Below are 21,224 nucleotides of genomic sequence, written 5' to 3' on the forward strand. Positions count from 1 at the left end.
AATGCTCAAACTTGTTTTGTCGCATCTGATTAAATGCCTCTTTAAAACATATCATTTCGACATGATATACACAGCAACACGTATATCGCTTCTTCATTTTTTGGACAAAGTAAGGCTTTAAAGCCTCAAAACATCTAAGAGAAATTTCCACTTCTGGATTGGCCCTCTTGAATCTTTGGTACAACTCAATCTGTGACATTAAAACAAAACAAATTATGAGAGTAAAATATTAGCCATTTTGTACAGTACCATTTGGTTTTGTACATAAGCAAATGTGGGGTTGTAAAATATTAGCCATTTTGTACAGTACCATTTGGTACAGAATAGTACCTGTATAGTACCAATTTTTGGTACTGTATAGTACCAATTTTTGTATATTTGGTAGAGTACATTAGCAATTGGATTTTGTGCAGTACCAGATTTGGTATAGTAAGACATTAGCTATTTAGTACTTTACCATTTGGTGCAGTAGAGTACCAATTTGGTATTGTTCAATACCAAGTTTGAAACTAGTTTGGAAATTTCTTAAAGAGTACCTTAAATGGTGGTACCAGGTGGATGCCATAAATTACCAATTTGGTGGTATATAGTACCAATTTTGGTACTGTAAGACTTTATCAATGAAATATATTTTTGTTTTGTACTAGGAAATGTACTATAGAGTACCTTGAGTAATGCTATAGGGTGGATGGGGATATTACGTAGTACATAACATGGAATTATATGGTACTCTTTAGTACATTTTAGGGTGCTCCATATAACATGCCACTATATGGTAGATAAATGTACTTTGGCCTACATCACAAGGTTCTATAGAGTACTGAAATCAGATTGAATGTACTATGGTGTACCTTATATGGTAGTATAGGGTAGATGAAGGACCTATGAACATTATTATAGGGTACTCCAATCACATGAAAAGTGCTATTGAGTACCTAATGTGGAAGCATACGGCATTTTAAGGTATAACAATGGAGTACCTTCATATTAATAAAGCTACTATTATACCTTAGGTTGCTACATGTACCAAATGATATACCTTCAGCAAGTTACTAGAGGTATTGTATGAGGTAAAACAAATGGAATACCTTCAAGTACTATAAGTAGAGTACATTACACCTGAGAAAATAGAGAGGCACAAAAGACATTAGCAACGGTTTAAATTTACGTGAGACTCATCGAGAAGATGCATTGGATGTTTGATAACACTTTTTCTTCCAATCCTCTTCCGACATATATCCTTTTTGTTGGGTGAAACTAGAGTCTCTGAGCTCCAAACGACATAAACTAGATCTCTTACTTCACCTGTGACAATGTTACCTTGAGGCAATTATCTTTGACATGCACTCAATGGCAAAACTTCCTCATCATCTTTAATCTCAAGACGATAATTGGCTGCAGCAATGTTTCTCCGATGAACACTCAAAATACCTGCTATCCTTGTATGGTTCATTTGTGTTGTGCCATCGATATTATTCATTACCATCATCAAAGAAGAGCTCATCTATTGAGCGGGGCACCTTGAGCTGGCTGAGGGTGTTACGGATGCTAGATAGAAGAGTGCTTTCAAAATTAGCTATTGATGTTTGCAGATCCTTAAAAGTAGGATGGAGCAAGTGTCGATGGAATAACTCTGTCTGGATACTTCTTGTAAGCCCTAGTGTCTGTGTGCGCCAAAACTTTGCCTTAGCTGAACAAATCTACTTTCTTGATTTGGCTTCATCCATTAAAGATGGATCTTGGAACCTGCTGCTTTCTTTTTCTTTCCTTCTCTATTCTCATTTCTTAGCAGCCCAATACTCATGCATAGAAGTGGTGTCCATGCTGTGAACACTTGCATTCAGCTCCATAGTCCAATCCCTGTTTAGGCAGCCTTGCACAGTAGTCCAATCCCTATTTGGACAACCTTTCTCATTCACCATGCCAGGAGAAGTAGTTGTGAATTCCATGCCTTGAGGATTATCCATGTTTACGTAGCCATATTCTCATGCTAGGATAACCATTTGTATTCTCTGGTGAATCTGTGAATTCCATGCTGGCAAGAGTGTGGGTAGTGTAGCGAGTTAAAGAGCTACAACTACATAATCGGCTATGTTGTGGACGAGAAAGAAAGATAGGAAGAGAGAGAGAGACTCGTCTATAATCATTACATAGATCTATATATGCTGATACAAACCAAATGTTTTTTTTACATAAAAGAATTCCCCAAAAAAAAAGATAAAAACGAATTTCCCAATAAAGTGGATAAAAAAGACTTCCCCAAAAAATGCTAATTTTCTACCCAAGAAAAAGTAGTGTCCTTGACAGTGCATATTGTACCACCAAACCATGCTTTCAGCCATCTACACAATACACTATATAGCTACACATTAAGTACTTCCCATAGTAATAAATAGTAATAAAGTGTCCTACTTATTTGTAATATTATGTAGCTATTTAACTCTATGTGCTATGTAGTGTTATCTAGTAAACTATGAGATACTATATACTTATATGGTGGAATATAGTTTTATGTGCTATATAGTGGTAGATGGTAGTATATAGTTCTTTACACTACAATGTTGTATGCACTATATAACTCTATACTGTCATATAACTCTATACTTTGTAATTTTTCATGAATTACACGGGCATTGGTAATTTTACCTTTCATATTCGTCACTTGTGGGACTTTTATTCTTTCTTCAACCTTGCCACTCATATGGACTCTCCCATTCTGCCATCATAAACTAATGAATATTCTCTAATCTTTCCCGATGGGGGGCAATCTCTACAATCAAGCTTGAAGCATCTTAGTCCTCAAAAGCATAAGAGCAATTGCAATTGCAATTCCTGGTGCCATCATGAGAAGGTTCCTAGAGGCTTGTTGTGCACACAAGGATTTAAAAACAAAGGACTAAGGCTTCCACCTTGCCAAAATTCCCAATGGTTGGCGTTGGATACAATGAGAACTTCCGGTTGCTTCATACCTCGTAGCACGAATCAAAACATCAAAAATTCCAACCTTGTTTTTGGTTTCTTCATCATTGCCAACTTTGGAACTTGCATCTACCCAAGATATTTAGCAATTATTGCAGCCCAGCAAAAGGTGAAGCCTCCCGTAGACATTTTGAAACAAAATGTAAAGGATGTCACTACGGCCCTTTAATGAAGGGACCCATTTAGTAAACAAGCTGGCTCTCCGCCTCTGCAAACCATGGCACTCCCTTCCAATGAGAGACAGAGAGAGAGAGACCAGCTATTCTTTCCACCCACATGGCTCGACTCGAGAAAATCATGCCCTTTCTACACTCGCCCAAAAAGCCTCCATATCAACACTCCCATTTGATGCATACTCCCGTTCTCGCGAGAGGGAGTGCCAATAAAGGCACAAAAGAACTTGGTATGTCTTTCTTCCTCTTGTTTAACATGTGTGCCCTTTTTACAACAGGCTCAAAAAACTCAAAACTCTCTCTCTCTCTCTCTCTCTCTCTCTCTCTCTCTCTCTCTCTCTCTCTCTCTCTCTCTCTCTCTCTCTCTCTCTCTCTCTCTGGGGAATGCCAAAAAAGGCACAAAAAGCCTTGGGCACCTTTCTTCCTCCTCTTGTTTAAAAACACCAAAACGTATTTCAAACGGTATATGCCACATTATTTTCAAAGGAGTTCATTGTCTAAAATTGTGACTGTTTCCGGGGCTAACTTCGGCCTTTTCTTCATGTTGTGATGAATCCCAAGGGGTAGCTCATGTCTATATGCAAAAAGAGCTTCACCTCCATCCCAATAGCTCCAATATTCCTTTGCGCCAACGTCCAAATTCCATTATTATGTAAAACCTTGCCCCATACAAGAGCTTGAAACACCAACAGTTTCATGAAAGCCTGTGTTTGCAACATGAGGTTCTACTAACAGAAAACTTGGAAATAAGGTAAGTGGAAGAGCTATCAGATAATAATATGTAATACAACTTTGTTGCAGAGTAGTATACAGACACAACAGCAATTGTCGAAACCCAGGTTTGCTAATCAGCGGTAACTGATAAGAAAATCCTGGTTTAGTTTTTTATGTTGTGAGAAGAATAGTATCAACATAAAAACAAACAGCAACTCAAAAAAGTTAGTGGCCTCGCTATGTCATAATGTTACTTGGCACAAATTCTGACTAAAGACAATACCAATATCATCCTCAGTTGCTCAATGTCAATGTGAGAATCCTACCAAAACTTTGACTTTGAATGCCCACAAGTCCTAACCCCAGTTTCAACTCACAAGTTTAATATTTTTGGGTACTTTGGGGTCCTTTTGGTACTTTCTGTAGGAACATCATATGTATATCTGTGTGCTACGAATTGTGATGTACATATTAGGTCTTTAAGTACCATGTTTTGACTTGAGGTACTTTACTTTTGGTACTTCAATATTTATGGGAACTTTGGAGACCTCATTTTGTACTTTTTGGTACTTTATATTTTTACTTTTGTGCTTTGGGTACTTCACATCTGGTAGTTTTATTGTTTGGAACTTTTCATACTGATTATTTGGTACTATTTACTATTTGGTATTTAACATTTGGTACTATTTATTGTGTACTAGATTGTTGTGCTTTGGTAGGAGCATGATATACTTAACAAGTACTTTAAGGTATTGTCTGCTAGTTTTGCTACTTACCATATTGGTTACTGTTTTCTATTTGGTACTACTTAGTGCTTATTAGATTATTGTCCTTTGGTACAAGTTGGTCCTTTAGGTACTCTGAACATTGGTACAGTTTACATTTGGTATTGTTTGCTATTTAGTACTAGTAATTGTCATGACATTTACATTTGCTCTTGTTTACTTTTCTCTAGGACACTACTTTGGTAATATTCACTGTCATGACATTTCCATATGTGACATGCAGAGGAAATGTGGTGTCCTCGAAACCGAGTGTGAAGAGGCTCAGATCCAGAGTGAATTTGTCAGAATGATAATTGCAAAATTCAACTAAGGAAGAACATTCATATTATTTCCAAGGCCCCAGATCAAGGATGAAGACAAGACAATCTATGCTTTAGGATCTTCTGTTGCTTGTGGGGAGTGCTTGGACTCCATCCATGTGGTTGGTTCTTTCATGCTGGCTGTAGGCACCTGGCTGTAGGCACCAATACCACCCTCTCTATTTCGTTGCCACTCTAATGAAAAAAGACATTTGTGCGAAAGGTGGATGCAAGGAGCACATCTCCGAAGTGGCCAAGACCTGGGCTCACAACAAGGGACGTGTTCAGAAAAGTAAGCAACCGTCTTCGTTCTTGTTTTGAACAAAATTTTGGTTTTTCTTATCGTAAAATGTTTGTTTGTTGGTGAACTATGTAGAATACGAGGTCAAAGAGGAGTATACGGACAACCATGTTGCAGACAAGCACTCCAAGGTTGGACATATGTTTGATAAGGAAATGGCAGATGGTGGTAAGTTCTATGATGTGGATATGCACGAGGTTGCTACACGCACATTTTAAGGCATGTCAAATGAAGTGCAATCAGACAAGTTAGATGAAGACAAGGACACCACCACAGGGGCCCATGAGGGAGTAAATGACCGCAAGGAAGAGCCGGGCCATGACGTGCTACCAAATCAAAGGTGGTGTGCTTGGTGGTGCTTTGGTCGATGTATAGCAGCCAAACAAGGCTTTTTGGTGGGTTGGGGGGGGGGGGGGGGTGGCACATGGTAGAGGACAAGGGAGAGGTATAGTATGTGATTGAAGGATTCCTTCAAATCTTTCAATTCATGGATTTTATTTTAGACGAGTGACTAGGATGATTAGGATTGCTATCTAGAAAAAATATAGAGTACCATGTCAAAGTAACTATTTAAAGCCTTGAGTAATGTAGCTATTTCGAACTAGAAAAATTGAAGCTTTCTACTAGTTTCAGCCGTTTGCTTGTCAGTTTGCCACATAATACACACTTTGTTCCTAGTTGGACAATCAATGGTTGGGGCAAAGAGTACTTTGCCTAAGGAGGCTGCTAAATCTCCCATATAGGGCCATAAGAAGGCAAGCAACTCCACAAAATCTATGAAGATGATACATTTAAACAACATCTCCTCTTTGCAAGGAAGCTGCCGGGTGTTTGTATACAGAGGATGTTTCCGAATGTAGTTACATATGTTTGTAACTTGCAAGGATGTTGCAACACTAGGGTTTTGGGCATAGACCAAGAGAAGGCCTTTCCCCAACCTATGCTTACATCTCGAAGGCGTGTGGCCTTAGGGGCTTTCGGAAGAAGATTTCATACTTGGTGGTACATATTGGAGATCCCAATGCCCACCCTGTGTGAATTGACCCCTACCAAGCTACCGTTTACATCGAGCGGAGCCACTTGGAAATGCCACCATCACTGATCAATGCGGCTCATGTGCATGCATGCAACACCCAACACAATGCCCATGAAATGGAAAGGGGGAACGAGCCATAACTCCTCTCTCTTCCCTTTCTCAATGAAGACCATCTCCCCGTATAAGTACCCTAACACCTCATCCCCAACACTCGTACGTGGGATTTTTTCCACCATGTGCCACTTCCATGAGAGATCCCCCCCATGGGTTATTGGAATCCGTAAAATTTTCAAAAGAAAACCATTTTTTTTGTAGTACTTTGAACCACAATAACTTTCAGCTTTAGAGTCAGATGGACCTCTTGTAAAGCCGTAGTGAAACTCTACTTTGTCGACTTTCCATTTTTAGAACCCCATTGCAATTGCAAGTTGAAAACCAAAAGGCATTTAACAGAAGTCCCAAAATGGGATAAATTCACTTGCTTGCAACCTCATTGCTAGATTGCTAACTGCCAACTTCCCGTCACAATATCTTGGTGCTTGTAGCCTTGATTGATGAGTTGTCACTTTTGACTAGCTTCAAATACCTTATACACCCTCTGTAAACACTGAAGACTTGAGAAAACATACAATGGCACATATACCAAGGTAGTCAAAATGGTGTAGAAGCGGTCCTTGACAAAACTTCAATTGCTCCTATGTTTACCGTCCCGGTTCGGATTGTAGATGTGAAAAGATCGACATGATCCATAAATCAAACACTTTAGTCCTATTGATTCACATATGCCCTGATCATCATCCGTGCAATCCTGTGAGGATCTACAAAGCAGTTTCCCCTTTAATGCAAGATCATACACCTTGTAGATTGATGAGCCATCTAGGAACCAACCTAGAGAACATCTTGAAGACCACCTTTTGCTACATAATCAATGCATTATGAACATCTTGAGTAGCCCTCTTGATTAGCCCCAAATAGAGCTTCCTGGCCTAAAAACCAATAAAGACATGCATCCCTGGATAGCCCTAGTTGTACCTGATCTTCGTACTTGCTTTTTCACCTTGGCACATGCACTGGTAGATGCACATGGCCTTGCGTGCTCCTTATTTTAGCTACACCAATGATGCTATATAATCATGTGAGTCCATGTGAAGGGTGGACCACCACAAGCCTAGTGCAAGAATGGTGCACCTTCTAGGCTTCTAGTGATCCTGATAAATAAATAGCATGCTCTTTCTCCCTCTAGGCACTTTTTAGAACTTATAGATACGAAGTTTCAAGGGCACATATCTCGAAGTTTGCAACCAAACAATTGCAGCATAATTATTCTCTAAGAATGTGGTATTTCCTCGACTCTATGATTGTGCTTTTGGATTTCAATTGATTCACATTAACCATGTTATCCTCGAGATAATGGTAGATACACTCTAAATACGTATCCCATATAATTTTGGCAATCCCATAGGGTGATATGATACAATGTTGAGTGTTTGCAAAATTTGTTGTATTTTCAATGGGTGCAAGCATGGACAAAGTCTATCACATCTTGTCTCATGTGGGCCACCATAGACCTTGGAATTAAAGCACCCTAGTCATGGGTTTGGGGCTAGGTGTTGCCCACATGGAAACCTATGGGAATGGTGCACAAGGAGAGAATACTTGTTGGGGCATGACACTCTTTTAAGGATCAATTCATCATCCTTTTAATACAAATGGCCTGCTATTAGCTGGTAAGCATAGCGCTCTATTAAGAATCATGGTGCATGTTTATTGAAATTGGGAGGTATAGTAGTAGTGGTGAGGAGCATCACAATGTTCTTGGTCCATTCTGGAACCCATTCAATGGAAAAGAGTAAAGAACGGGGAAGGTCATCATTCACCCGGATGGGATCTTGCCCTGAGGTTAATTTAGAAAAGTGGTCTACGTGTTGGTGCTTTCCTCTTCTTGACCGCCACCTCAAGATTGAATTCTAGCAAAATTATAAACCAACACACTATCCTACCCATGTTGCATTGTTTGTGCTTGATGGTTGATGAGCAAGAAAAACTAATTTGCAAGCAAATGGCGTTAAAAATTCTCTACCTACATTGATAGCCCCTCGCGTTCCATGGTCGTGTGATTTTTCTCAGCGAGGTTCAATTTTTGGCTAGCATATGCAATAGAAAGAAACTAGATTTCCGTCAACAAGCTGGGCCAAGATGTAGCCAGTGGCATAGTCACTGACATCAATATGTGTATGAAAGATGTTACCCCACTCCATTGAGGTGCTTTCAGAATAGGAGTGTCACCAATGCAGATTTGAGCTTCTCAAAAGCCACGTTGCAACTAGTAATTGATATAAGGGCCGATCTATCTTAGGACACATGTAGAAAAGTCCTCGGGAGTACTTATGATGGCGAATGAAAACTTGTACAACTCATGGGCTTGCCAACTTGAGAAGATTTATGATAACCAACATTTTATCTCAATAAGTGATGATACCATAGTTGGACACTAAATGGCCAAGAATGCTGCCATGCCTAACTATCAGCGTTCGGAAAAAATGTGTCTCAGCTTAATATGGTGCCGTTTTCAATTTCAAAAATGCCGGTTGAGGGCAGGGGGAAAGGAGAAATACCGCCCCAAAATAGAGAAAAATAGTGTAAAAACCCGAAAAAACAACCTAACTTTCTAAAATTTCCTCTTGACAAAATGAAAGAAAGGAATTTTGTATGTTTGGAAAAATGATTTTTCCCGAACACTGCTAACCATAGAGTTTTAGTGTGGCATTGTCTAATTTGGCTCTAACTTTAACGACACGCTTTACTTTTAAAAAAAGCATAAGAATGGCTAGCGGAGGAGTTTGCGCCGCGTTAATGTTTCTAGAAGGCATTTTCCAGTATCATAAAAAGCAAAGTTTACGCGGAAAGCAATTAGCAATAGCCGTGCTAAAAGGAGGGTTTAGGGTTATAAAAGGAGGCCGTGCGGCCATTTCCATTTTGTGGCATAAAACTCGAGCAGTTGCAGGTCGGTGCTTCCTACTCAGATTGTCGTCTCCAATATCCCTCCACCATGGCCAACCTTAGGCAGACGCTTGCAGGTATACGCAAAAGGTCTGCAGATCAAGAGGATCTCTTGCAACGTCATGATCAGCAACCGAGTATATCATCATCACCAGCAGCGCCTTATTATAATGAGAAGCAACGGCTGACTAGGCGACAGCCCAAGCTCAGGAGCCGCATCCTCAAAGACAATGCCTTCCTCGCGAAAGATGAAGGCTCTGCGCCTGTGCAACAAGACGTCGATGATGCGTCAGCTAGGGATCTGCATATTAATGAAGGCGCCCCGAGCTCTATATTAAGTAAGGATTATGGTATCCTGACGGACATGGAGGTGGCGTCCATCTTCTTGAGCTTTATAAGCGAGGTCAATAATATTGCGAATTCCAAGCTGCAAAAGCTATACAAGCAACGATGTCGTGCTGGCTCTGATGATCATCAACAGCATCACGCCATGGCCAACGTCAACAAGCTGCCCAGTACAGCAATTGGATCCAAGCAGATCAAGCGACACATGAAGATCGGCTCATCAGCAACGTCTGAGCAAGGCCAGCATAAAGATGTTCGCCGGATCATTGAACGGGTCGCATTGACGCCGGAAGGTCCAATTAGAATCAAGCTCGTTAATTGCTGCAGCTAAAGTACTGGAATGGAAATAAAATAGCTATAAATTGTATTGCATAATGGAGCTAGGGTTTTGGTTCTTAAGGAGGCCTTCACGTGCTGCTGACAAATTAATCATGTATAACAAGCTTACTTTGACTTGTATTAAATTAATGGCATTACTTTGACTTGGATCAAATTAATGGCATTACTTGCCTTGGATCAAATTAATGGCATTACTTGCCTTGTCGACGTAGTTTCTATCCCTGATTGAAATTCCAATATTTAATTTCTCCAATTGCAGTTTTTTCACTTAATGGACACCCAGCTTTAGATGAGATTATGGTAATAGAATTTGGCTCGCGTTTCCTCAGGCTTCTCTTAATTAAGATGATCCTGTTTATATAATTTTCTTTATTAACATCCATTAATTAAGTGGTCCCACCGAAACGTTCTCTTGAATATTGATTTTACGTGGAAAATTTCCATATCGTTGTCCCACGTAGCATACGTCTTTTTCATCAAGGGAAAACGTACTGTAGATTATCATGCCTCCATGAAACATGCATCCCACATGGGTCCTTCGCTTTCCATGAGGCAAAGCAGGTTTTGAGGTTTCAGAGCAACGAAACACGTTTTTAATGCTCAGATTAATGTAATGGCTAGATATCGACCATGCAAAAAACTCTACTTCGCATACAACAATTGTGTTTGGACATGCCAAGATTGAAGCTCTCGGACCTAGAACATAAGAGTTTGGCAAGGTGATCGTTGGCGTGCTTCATCCACAAATTAAGAGTGCACAATGCCAAATAACAATCAAATTGCAGTATACTTCATACAAAAAGTTTGTGTACAAGATATATTAAGACGAAGGGTAGACTAGGTAAGCAAACCACACAATGGAAGTGTGGATTTGGAAGGGCCAAGGAGGGGTCCCAACAACGAAAAAAAGAGGCAACCCCCGTCCCCTCCCAAAAAGAAAAAAAAAAGAGGCCTATTGGGCTACTACCATAGGAGCATGATCAAATGATAAAGATGGTCACCCCAAGGGGCCATGTGTTGAAGTTTCACTTTTTCTCCCCCAGATTCTTTCCAGCACGCTAGAGCTAAGTGCTTGCTTCAATATGGCACGGATCTCTAAACCTACCTTCTCTATTAGCATAATCAACACATTGTTGGAAAGCTTCTCTATCCTTGTCACCTGAGAGCAATTGTTTGCATACCGTTTTCAAAGTCTCCCATGACCTCTCTGTTAGAGCCTTGACTATGTAGTTGAAATTTTGGAACCAAAATAAATGCCGCTCCATGCAAACGTGTACGCATTTGGGCCCAACATCTTTTTGCAGCCCCTGTTACTTGTGCCTTTTCTCTAGTAAATTGGTTAAACTATTTTGTTTGTCTACTAGCTTACGACATCAACCAACATCTTTTTGTAGCCCCTACTGTTTGAACGCATTTACCTGGAAAGTAATTAGCGGTAGCAGTAGGGTTTAGGGTTATAAAAGGAGGCCGTGCGGCCATTTTCATTTTGTGGCATAAAACTTGAGCAGTTTGTTGCAATATTGCCCATCGGTGCTTCCTACTCACATTGTCATCGTCAAGGTTGTTGTGCGCCTCCAATATCCCTTCACCATGTCCAACCTTAGGCAGACACTTGCAGGTATACGCAAAAGGTCAGCAGATCAAGAGGATCTCTTGCAACGTCATGAGCAACCGAGTATATCATCATCACCAACAGCTTATTATAATGAGAAGCAATGATTGACTAGGGGACAGCCCAAGATCAGGAGCCGCATCCTCAAAGACAATGCCTTCCTCGTGAAAGATGAAGGCTCTGTGCCTGTGCAGCAAGTTGATGCTGCGTCAGCTAGGGATTTGCATATTAATGAAGGTGCCCCGGGCTCTATATAAATTTTTTGGTGTCAATAGGCCTTAGGAGCTCCACATAAGGCTTGTCAATACCACATACCTTCTCTATATTATGCCAAAAAATCAACCATTGGATAAGATGCATAAAAGTTTGGGTAGCACCTTGATAACTTGGATACTTTTAGATCTCTTTCTAGGGCTGTATGTAGGAATTATATAGTTTACATTTTTATACAATCTCAATATACCTCAGAGTTGTGGAAGCAAGATAGTGTTGGCAGTGTCCTGTCCAACACCCAAATCGGCGATAATGCATCTGAGCCATACAGAGTCAACCGTAGTTGTCAAGACTGCCCTATACTCAGCCTCACAACTAGAAGTGGCCAAAGTAAATTTCTTCTTTCTCAACCATGATGTACGTGAACTGCCAAGCATGAAATAAAAACCACTTGTGAACACCTGCGTGTCAAAACAACCAGCCCAATTTGAGTTCGAAAAATCATGTAAGTCTGGCGTAAATGATCCCCCCTTGGGATAAAACTAGCCAAGATATAAAGTGCCACTCAAGTAGTGGAAAATCTTTCTGAAGTACTACCAATGCTTAGACCTTGGGATATGCATCAATCTGCTGACCTGTGAGACTGCAAACTGAATATCCAACCTCGTGTTGCATACATAAATGAGGCAGCCAACAACAATTTGGTAAAGAGTGACATCAACAAGATCACCAACATCATGTAGACTTAACTTCAAACCAGCTTCCATGGGAGTGGCAATAGGTTTGCAATCCTCAAGTCCAAACTTACATAGCAATGTCTCTATGTAGCTTCTTTGACACAAGGCAATACCACCATCACACTGCTTAAACTGTATGCCCAAGTAATGATGCAACAACCCCAAATCTTTCATCTTGAAAGTAGCATTCAAATCAGCCTTGAATTCAACAATATGTGCCTCATTGGGATCAATGATCAGCAAATCATCCACATAAAGAACAAGCATGAGAAGTACATTGCCCTCATGCTTGACATACAATGTGCTTTCTATTGGACTGTTACAAAAGCCTTGTTTGACCAAATGAGTGACAGCCTTCTCATACCAAGCACAAGGAGATTGCTTCAATCCATACAAAGCTTTGCTACATTTTCACACCTTATTCTCTTGTCCTTTCTTGACAAAACCGCGAGGCTGCATTACATAAATTTCCTCAAATATGTCACCATTCAACAAAGCTGTAACAATGTCGGATTGATGTACATCCCAACCAAAATGAGTTGCCAAATGCACATACAAAATGCACAGTGGTCATACAACAATTGGGAACAAAAGTCTCTTCATAATCTATACCTTTTTGTTGTGCATAACTCTTTGCAACAAGTTGAGCCTTATAGCGATCAATCTCACCATCCGGCTTGTGTTTTAACTTGTAAACCCACTTTGTTCCAATTGCGTTTTTTCCAGGAGGCAAATCACATAAAGTCCATGTGTCATTTTCTATAAGTGCATCATATTCTGATTGCATGGCAGCCATCCAATTTTTTAAATTATGTGCTTCATCAAAAGACAGAGGTTCCTCAACATAATGTAATCTAGACACAGCCAAAGCATAACAATCTGATGCATAAGATGCATGGCGAGAGCCTGAACAAGTGCGACTAGACAAAGGTGCATCCAATTTACTATCATGCAATGTATGCACCAGTCATTTTGGCAATACCTCTATCCTGCTCATTGTCAGCCCTTTCCTCATCAAGTACATCATGTACATCTGCATCGGTAATAGGATGATGTATAACACTTTTTGAAACCCCCATAGGCTATACATTTGCCTCATTGGAGTTTACATTTGAACTTCCACCACTAAAAAGAGCCAACAAAGTGTCATAAATGTCTTGTGAGCTTACATTGTTGTCTCTGGTACATGACAGTAAGGGTTGAACATAATGCTTTGTTTGTGGATGATACAACTTGTAACCTTTGCTTTCAGCACTATAACCACAAAAATACATTTGATAGCCTTATCATCCAATTTTCTACGCTATATTTGTGGCACCAAAGCATACGCCAAACAGCCAAAAACATGCATGTGCTCAATAGATGGCTTTCTATCATGCCATGCTTCATATGGAGTCATAGACTACAATGCTTTTGTAGGACACTTGCTGAGTACATAAGTGGCACACATGACAGTCTCGAGCCAACATGAATGTGGTAAAGCTTGACTTTTGACCATACATTGTGCCATCTTCATAAGAGACTTCTTTTTCCTCTCAGCAACACCATTTAATGGAGGTCAAAATGAACCTGAATCAAAAATCTGGGTAGACTAAGCTTTAAGAGCTATCCCAAAAAAAAATTCAACTTGCCAACGCTCACCAAAGCGAATGCTTAGAACTGACTACGTAGAAACCTTTCCTTGATGGCCATTTTTGAGTCAAATTCGTTAATGATTCTTCTTGCATCAGCAGCTAGGGTTCCCAATTCTTCTTCAATAATTGTAGATACATCCCTTGAGACAATCTGTTTTATGAACTCTGAGGCATCTATGAATCTCTAATGTTTCTGATTAGCTACATGCTTTTCCACATTTTTTATGCAATGTTGCATTTAATCAGTCAAGAAAAGACATGCATAAACAAGGTCAGTCTCAACATATCTTTTAATTTGCTGCATAAGTCTACTCATGTATGTAGTTTCTAGCCAAGCATCCTGTAAATTACCTGCACTCACCATTCTCTCCCTAGAATTACTCTCTAGCTTGTTAATAAGAGAGCCAGTAGAGGTGATATCCTGCCCTGCACATACCATGTTAAAGTCCCAAGCCATAATTCAATGAGATAGCTACAAGCCTACTATCCATTGCCAAAGATCACCCCTAAGTCTAGGGTTATTGTCTGCATAGACATTAATCAACATCATTTTGCCCCATTGAGTGGATATCTGAAAAACTGAGCATTGACCATTTGGATGATCCAGAATCCAGATGGGATGAAGAGATGTCTTAATGCAAGTAAGCTCCGGGGAATCCCCCTTTCTTTCCTCCATAGAAGCACTCCATACCTCTATAGTGCATAAGTTGCCTTGCCTTGTCTTTCCTTTTATGCTCTTGAACTAAATACACATCAATCTGACTAGAAAACATCCACTTATTAAAATTGTGCAACCTGGAGGGGTCATTCTACCCTTTTACATTAAAGGTTGCAAACTTCATACTGTTATGAACCATGTGTGTTTCCTCCTCACTATCTGTTTCTTGCATATGCACTTCTAGATGAATGCCTCATGGGTCGGTTTCATTGTTGGATATTTTTGTTTCTTGGCTAACTCATGGGTTTCCATGATGTTTTCTATGGCTATTGAGGTTTCACGAGATGGCATGTCCTCCATGAGGGCTTCATAATAATTATGTGATATATACCCCAAGGAGAAGCCCCTTGATTTAAAAAATTCCTAGGTAGCAGCTGTGAAACCATCCCCATCTACCACTCTCTTGACTTTCTCTGCTGGTTTTGGATTTTTTGAAGATGATGGAATGTTACTCCCCACACTAGGTTTAAACAAAGTCTTGGGTTGGGTGGTTGCCTACCACTAGGTGTCCTTGCATAAAGTGGGGATGATCCACCTCCTTGTTATTGGTTGTAGACACTTTTCCTCTATCAACTTTGGAGACATTTTTCCCAAAGATCTGCTCTTGCGGGACCATATTTTTCCTCCTCAGATAAGATGGGATGAGGTGAGAGGCAGTAGATATTGTAGGGTAGTTTTTTGAAAAATGTCGTGAGTTTCCACAATGATATCACAACCCAGCAAGATTCCCTGATTTCAAGTAAAACACAAGCACTACAAGACGTCTTTAATGTAGCGACGCTCGTAGTGCGACGCTCAGATGGGGAAAAGCTCGGCCTCGCTATAGGCATCGCTATGTAACAAAGACTATAGAGACACTTATAGTGACATTCATAGCGACGCCAACCCTTCAAAATAATTTGAGAGCACCAGAAACTCAGATCTGTATATCTGAGTTTCGGTGCTCTCTGCACAATAGGTAGACCTTCCCCCACCCCCCCCCCCCCCCCCCTCTCTCTCTCTCTCTCTCTCTCTCTCTCACACACACACACACACACACACACACATGAGGAGATGAGGGAGAGCGAGGTATGCTCCCTCCCTCTCCTCTCTCTTATATTCCCTTCCCCTCTTTCTCTCTCTCTCTCTCTCTCTCTCTCTCTCTCTCTTTCTCTCTCTCTCACACACACACACACATACACACAATGTGTGTGTGTGTGTGAGAGAGAGAAAGAGAGAGAGAGAGAGAGAGAGAGAGAGAGAGAGAGAGAGAGAGGTTAAAGAGAGGGATAACGAAAGTAGAGAGAGAGAGAGAGAGAGCTAAATAAAGAGAGACAGCGAGAGAGAGAGAGAGAGAGAGAGAGAGAGAGAGAGAGAGAGAGAGAGAGAGAGAGAGAGAGAGAGAGAGAGAGAGAGAGAAATGAAATGAAATGATATATTTAACGTCTTCAAAATGCCGAAATCACTTATGAGACCAATCCGATAAACTCCTTGTGGATCTTATCTAATGTTGAGGTACAAACATACAAGTGAAGTAAAGTGGAAGACTAAAATCATCATCAATTTTCAACATTGGGCGTTGTTTGAGAAAGTAGTGCATTGGTCCGTGAAGAGCTTCGTCAATGTCCACCTTGTAAATAGACATAATGTGTGAAGTTGAGGGTTGCTAAAAAAAAATTATGCTCTTTGAGGTCGTACGATGGAGCTGATGGTAGCAGGTCTTATGGTGTTTGTAAGCGGTGTTTTTGTCATAATTGGAGCAAACCATAGCCAAATCTTGTGCTTCCCCTTTCCCGCTACTTGCATTTCCTTGCTCAAAGTTTCTGGTGCCAATTGTGTGAGTTGTGTGTGCCCCCCGGGCCATTTGTGTGTGAGGGAGAAGGAGAGAGAGAGCCATGGGAGTTTATGGCTCGTCAATCGGGCACCGGGTCGGTCAGATATTAAAGTTTGAAAATGATGGCAGTTGCCGGTCAGGTGGTAGCAAACGGGTTTTTTAGGCGCATCATTTGAGGGCACGGCAAAGCCAAAATGGTAGTGAGGTTTGTACAGTTCGTAGCCAACAAAGAGATCTATTGGTTGGAATTTGCGGCTCAATCACAGGGTTGGTGTGCACCAAATGGCATCGGATTGAAATGGTGAGAGGAGGAGAATTTTTATGCAATTAAAAGTAAGAGTTGGTGAAGTTTTGACCATTGGGGGGTGATTTGAAGTGGATCTATCACGTATTTGTGGGTTAATCCCACATGATAAGTACGAGGTTGACTTGGTAGAGTACATAAGCACAAGGGAGACGTGCACTTATGTGTCGTGGTGTAGGAGTTGAGCTCCGAAGACTATTCACCATGGTGCCTAGAGCGCGCACAGCATTGTTGTGGTTGTGCCTGATGGACATGATGTTGACGTGGGGAGGTACCTGGTGGTTTTGTTGAAGCAAGTGGCGGATAGGCCCGTTATCGATGGCCGTTGACTCTGCAATGGCATGATGATGTGGTAGAGGCCCATCACGCGCCCGTAAGGGCCAAGTCATGCCTTGGGTTCCCAAAGGAAGTAAAGCCAAGAATAGAAGGGCATCCTCACATGCAAGGGATACCAAAAATAGACGAGGAACCAAAAAAGGGGAGTGCCCACGCTCAAGAGGGGCCCGTTCTTCCATGTGGGGGTTCTCTTTTCCGAGGTCAGTGAGACGGGAGGACCAAGGGATTCTTGAGCCGAAGTGTGGCTATGGAGTTGGTGTGGAGCTGAAGGGCAACCAGATTTTTGTGTTCTACTTGCCGATGCTTATGCCGGTTAGGAGCTACAGCTGTATATAGTCGTCTTTGTTGAAAGAAATCCATCATTATTGTGCATCTGGTGTCGATTCCCCTTATCCCTTCTCTTCTTTATTGTGTGCATCTGGTTTCGGGCGTGTGTAGGTAGTTGTGTCCCCCCTGATGGTCTGTTGTGCACAGAGAGGTTGAGAGAGGTTGTGTGTGCGGTGAAGGGATTGAATCGAGCTATACAAGGTGATTGGGCTTTGTTGGTGGTGTCATATTGAGTGTGTGCAAATGGTGGTGTGCAAACGGTGGTTCGTCGGTGAGTAGTGTGAGTTTTGAAGGTGGACTCTAGTGGATTGGGGTGTGTAGTGATTTTCTTGGGCTATAGAGAGGCAAATTACTTGGGTTTTGGGTGTGTTTCCGTTCCCCCTATCCATCTTCAAGTTCCCCACGGAGGAGCATTGATGCTCCGATTTGAAGTTTGAAGTGGTGTTTGGAAGCCGACAAACGGTTAGCAGATGGTCAAAATATTTGGAGGTTGTGTTTAAAGGTAGGAGAGATGATGTAGTCAAGCTTTGGGCCCATAATTGGAGGTGTTGAAGACCTTGAAGATTGGTTGGCAAATTTTGAATTGTGGATGATATTGATGCATATGTTGAGACGGATGCGAAAAAGCTGCAAATGGTGTCGTTGCTGATGCGCAAACAAGCAAAGGTTTGGTACAATGATTTGAAGGGTGATGATCAAAGTTCATGACACGAATTGTGGAGGCAGTTTTTGGAGCAGTTTGGAAAGGTGATTTCCCCGACAGAGGTTGGTGCTAAGTTGAAATTGGTACACCAAGAAGTAAGTAAGGATTTTTCTATTTTCCTTGAGGAATTTGAAGCTTGTTGGAAGTAGTTAGAATCCATGCATAAACAAGCGCCAAGGGATAATGCAAGCACAAAGAGTATCAAATCAACACTCGGATAAATAGATCTCAGCTAAGCATAAAACGCATAACTTTATATACAAGTGGTGAGCAAACATTGTGCTCAAATCACATCCCACAAGTAGTGATGTTAATCTGACAATTGCATAAATCTATACTTGTAAGCATGTAGAACCTATAACCAATGACTATTTGTAAAATGTAAGCATTAGACTCACCATTAGAATGTTCGTCAATCAAAAACAATGTATACCATAGATCTACCTATAGCCACTATGAGCATACATAAATCTTACTCCTACGACAGAGGATACAAGAGCACTAAATCCACATCCAAGCTAACAAAATCTATAAAAGTGAGAGTAAATACTTGATCAGTGTTAAAATGGGAGTAAATCAACCACTACACCATCCTAGAATCAAATTGCCAATACATGCAACATATGGCAAGAATTTGGGAATAGAGTTTCTCTTATATTTTCAGTAAAATCTCAAATACAACTTAGTCATTCAAAGTGGCATGCCAAAAAATCATAGAAGTATAAATTAAGCCAACTAGGCACTCTGCTTAAACGAGAGACTCAGACTCTCATCCACAAATGTCATACAACGATCAAAAGTGATCAAATGCTCTCCAAACTCAATGAATAGAAGCAAGACATTGTTGTGAGTTCTCACAAAAAGTGCATAAACTTGTCCAAGACAAAACCATCTCAATCAAAAATCCACATGTGGCATACATACAACATAAGCATGGCATAAGCTCATTCCCATATGAGTAGCTCTTTGGAAACTCCACATCTCTGCTATCTGTATACCCATGAATCCATCACCTACGAGCTATCAAGAGCTCGATTTGTATTAGCATATGCATAAATAACATAGATTCCACACATAACGAATGTGTGTGTGTGTGTGTGTGTAGCTGTTTAAATCTTAAGTAATAAGACATAATTGAATTTTTACATTCAAAAGACAGCTGGCCAAGGAATAATGAACTGATATGTACAAAAATAACTCAGTATCAGAATTATTTAGGTACAATGATTGTAGGGAAGAGGTCCTCTTTCAGTAAGGTTGTAACCTGATTAGACCACTAGTGCATGGACTTTATCTCATTTTCTATTTTAAATCGATAATTCTTGGCAAATTCGATGATCGAAACAACAACATCTGATGGAAACTTGAGTAAGCGCTCTTTAAATTGTTGTGCCTGCCACCAAAAAAATGTAGTTATGCTTGATGAAGCTCTTAAGATGAGATGAGAATGGGTCAATAAAAGTAGAGCATCTTATTTGTTGCACTACCAAGTCCTTTCTTTTCTTCTCAGACCCACCTGCATCAACTTGCCCAGTTGAAACATTTGTGAAGATCTTTATAGTGACCTCCCCACTATCCACTGAAATTTCATCAGGACACAATGTCAACCTGTTTATTCCAAATCTAGAGCAAATCCAAACGAGCATTTTTTTGCATAGTATTTTGCATCATGAGCCTTTGGACATAAAAGTGATTCCCACATATCACTGATTCTATGAGACACTAATTGGTTTGCAGTACACTTACCTGAATCATCACTACAACAAACGGAACATGTGCAGGCATGATCCTTTCCATAATGCTCAAACTTGTTTTTTCGCATCTGATTAAATGCCTCTTTAAAATATATCATTTGGACATGATATACACAGCAACACGTATATCGCTTCTTCATTTTTTGGACAAAGTAAGGCTTTAAAGCCTCAAAACATCTAAGAGAAATTTGCACTTCTGGATTGGCCCTCTTGAATCTTTGGTACAACTCAATCTGTGACATTAAAACAAAACAAATTATGAGAGTAAAATATTAGCCATTTTGTACAGTACCATTTGGTACAGAATAGTACTTGTATAGTACCAATTTTTGGTATTGTATGGTAGAGTACATTAGCAATTGGATTTTGTGCAGTACCAGATTTGGTATAGTAAGACATTAGCTATTTAGTACTTTACCATTTGGTGCAGTAGAGTACCAATTTGGTATTGTTCAATACCAAGTTTGAAACTAGTTTGGAAATTTCTTAAAGAGTACCTTAAATGGTGGTACCAGGTGGATGCCATAAATTACCAATTTGGTGGTATATAGTACCAATTTTGGTACTGTAAGACTTTATCAATGAAATATATTTTTGTTTTGTACTAGGAAATGTACTATAGAGTACCTTGAGTAATGCTATAGGGTGGATGGGGATATTATGTAGTACATAACATGGAATTATATGGTACTCTTTAGTACCTTTTAGGGTGCTCCATATAACATGCCACTATATGGTAGATAAATGTACTTTGGCCTACATCACAAGGTTCTATAGAGTACTCAAATCAGATTGAATGTACTATGGTGTACCTTATATGGTAGTATAGGGTAGATGAAGGACCTATGAACATTATTATAGGGTACTCCAATCACATGAAAAGTGCTATTGAGTACCTAATGTGGAAGCATACGGCATTTTAAGGTATAACAATGGAGTACCTTCATATTAATAAAGCTACTATTATACCTTAGGTTGCTACATGTACCAAATGATATACCTTCAGCAAGTTACTAGAGGTATTGTATGAGGTAAAACAAATGGAATACCTTCAAGTACTATAAGTAGAGTACATTACACCTGAGAAAATAGAGAGGCACAA

General features: G+C 40.3%; 1 protein-coding gene across 1 annotated transcript; it reads left to right on the forward strand.

The window, feature by feature from the left end:
• Nucleotides 1-9,336: 9,336 nt before the first annotated feature.
• On the forward strand, nt 9,337-9,963 carry LOC147417386 (uncharacterized). The gene has a single exon (XM_086507659.1). The coding sequence runs from the start codon at nt 9,337-9,339 to the stop codon at nt 9,961-9,963; it is 627 nt and encodes a 208-aa protein (XP_086363785.1).
• Nucleotides 9,964-21,224: the final 11,261 nt, after the last annotated feature.

The sequence above is a fragment of the Adiantum capillus-veneris genome, unplaced genomic scaffold, assembly GCF_014529385.1.
Source record: "Adiantum capillus-veneris isolate H3 unplaced genomic scaffold, ASM1452938v2 Hic_scaffold_257, whole genome shotgun sequence".
Taxonomy (NCBI): Eukaryota; Viridiplantae; Streptophyta; class Polypodiopsida; order Polypodiales; family Pteridaceae; genus Adiantum; species Adiantum capillus-veneris.

Coding starts and splice junctions, on each gene's coding strand:
- LOC147417386 (XM_086507659.1), top strand. CDS start 9,337: ATGGCCAACCTTAGGCAGACGCTTGCAGGTATACGCAAAAGGTCTGCA.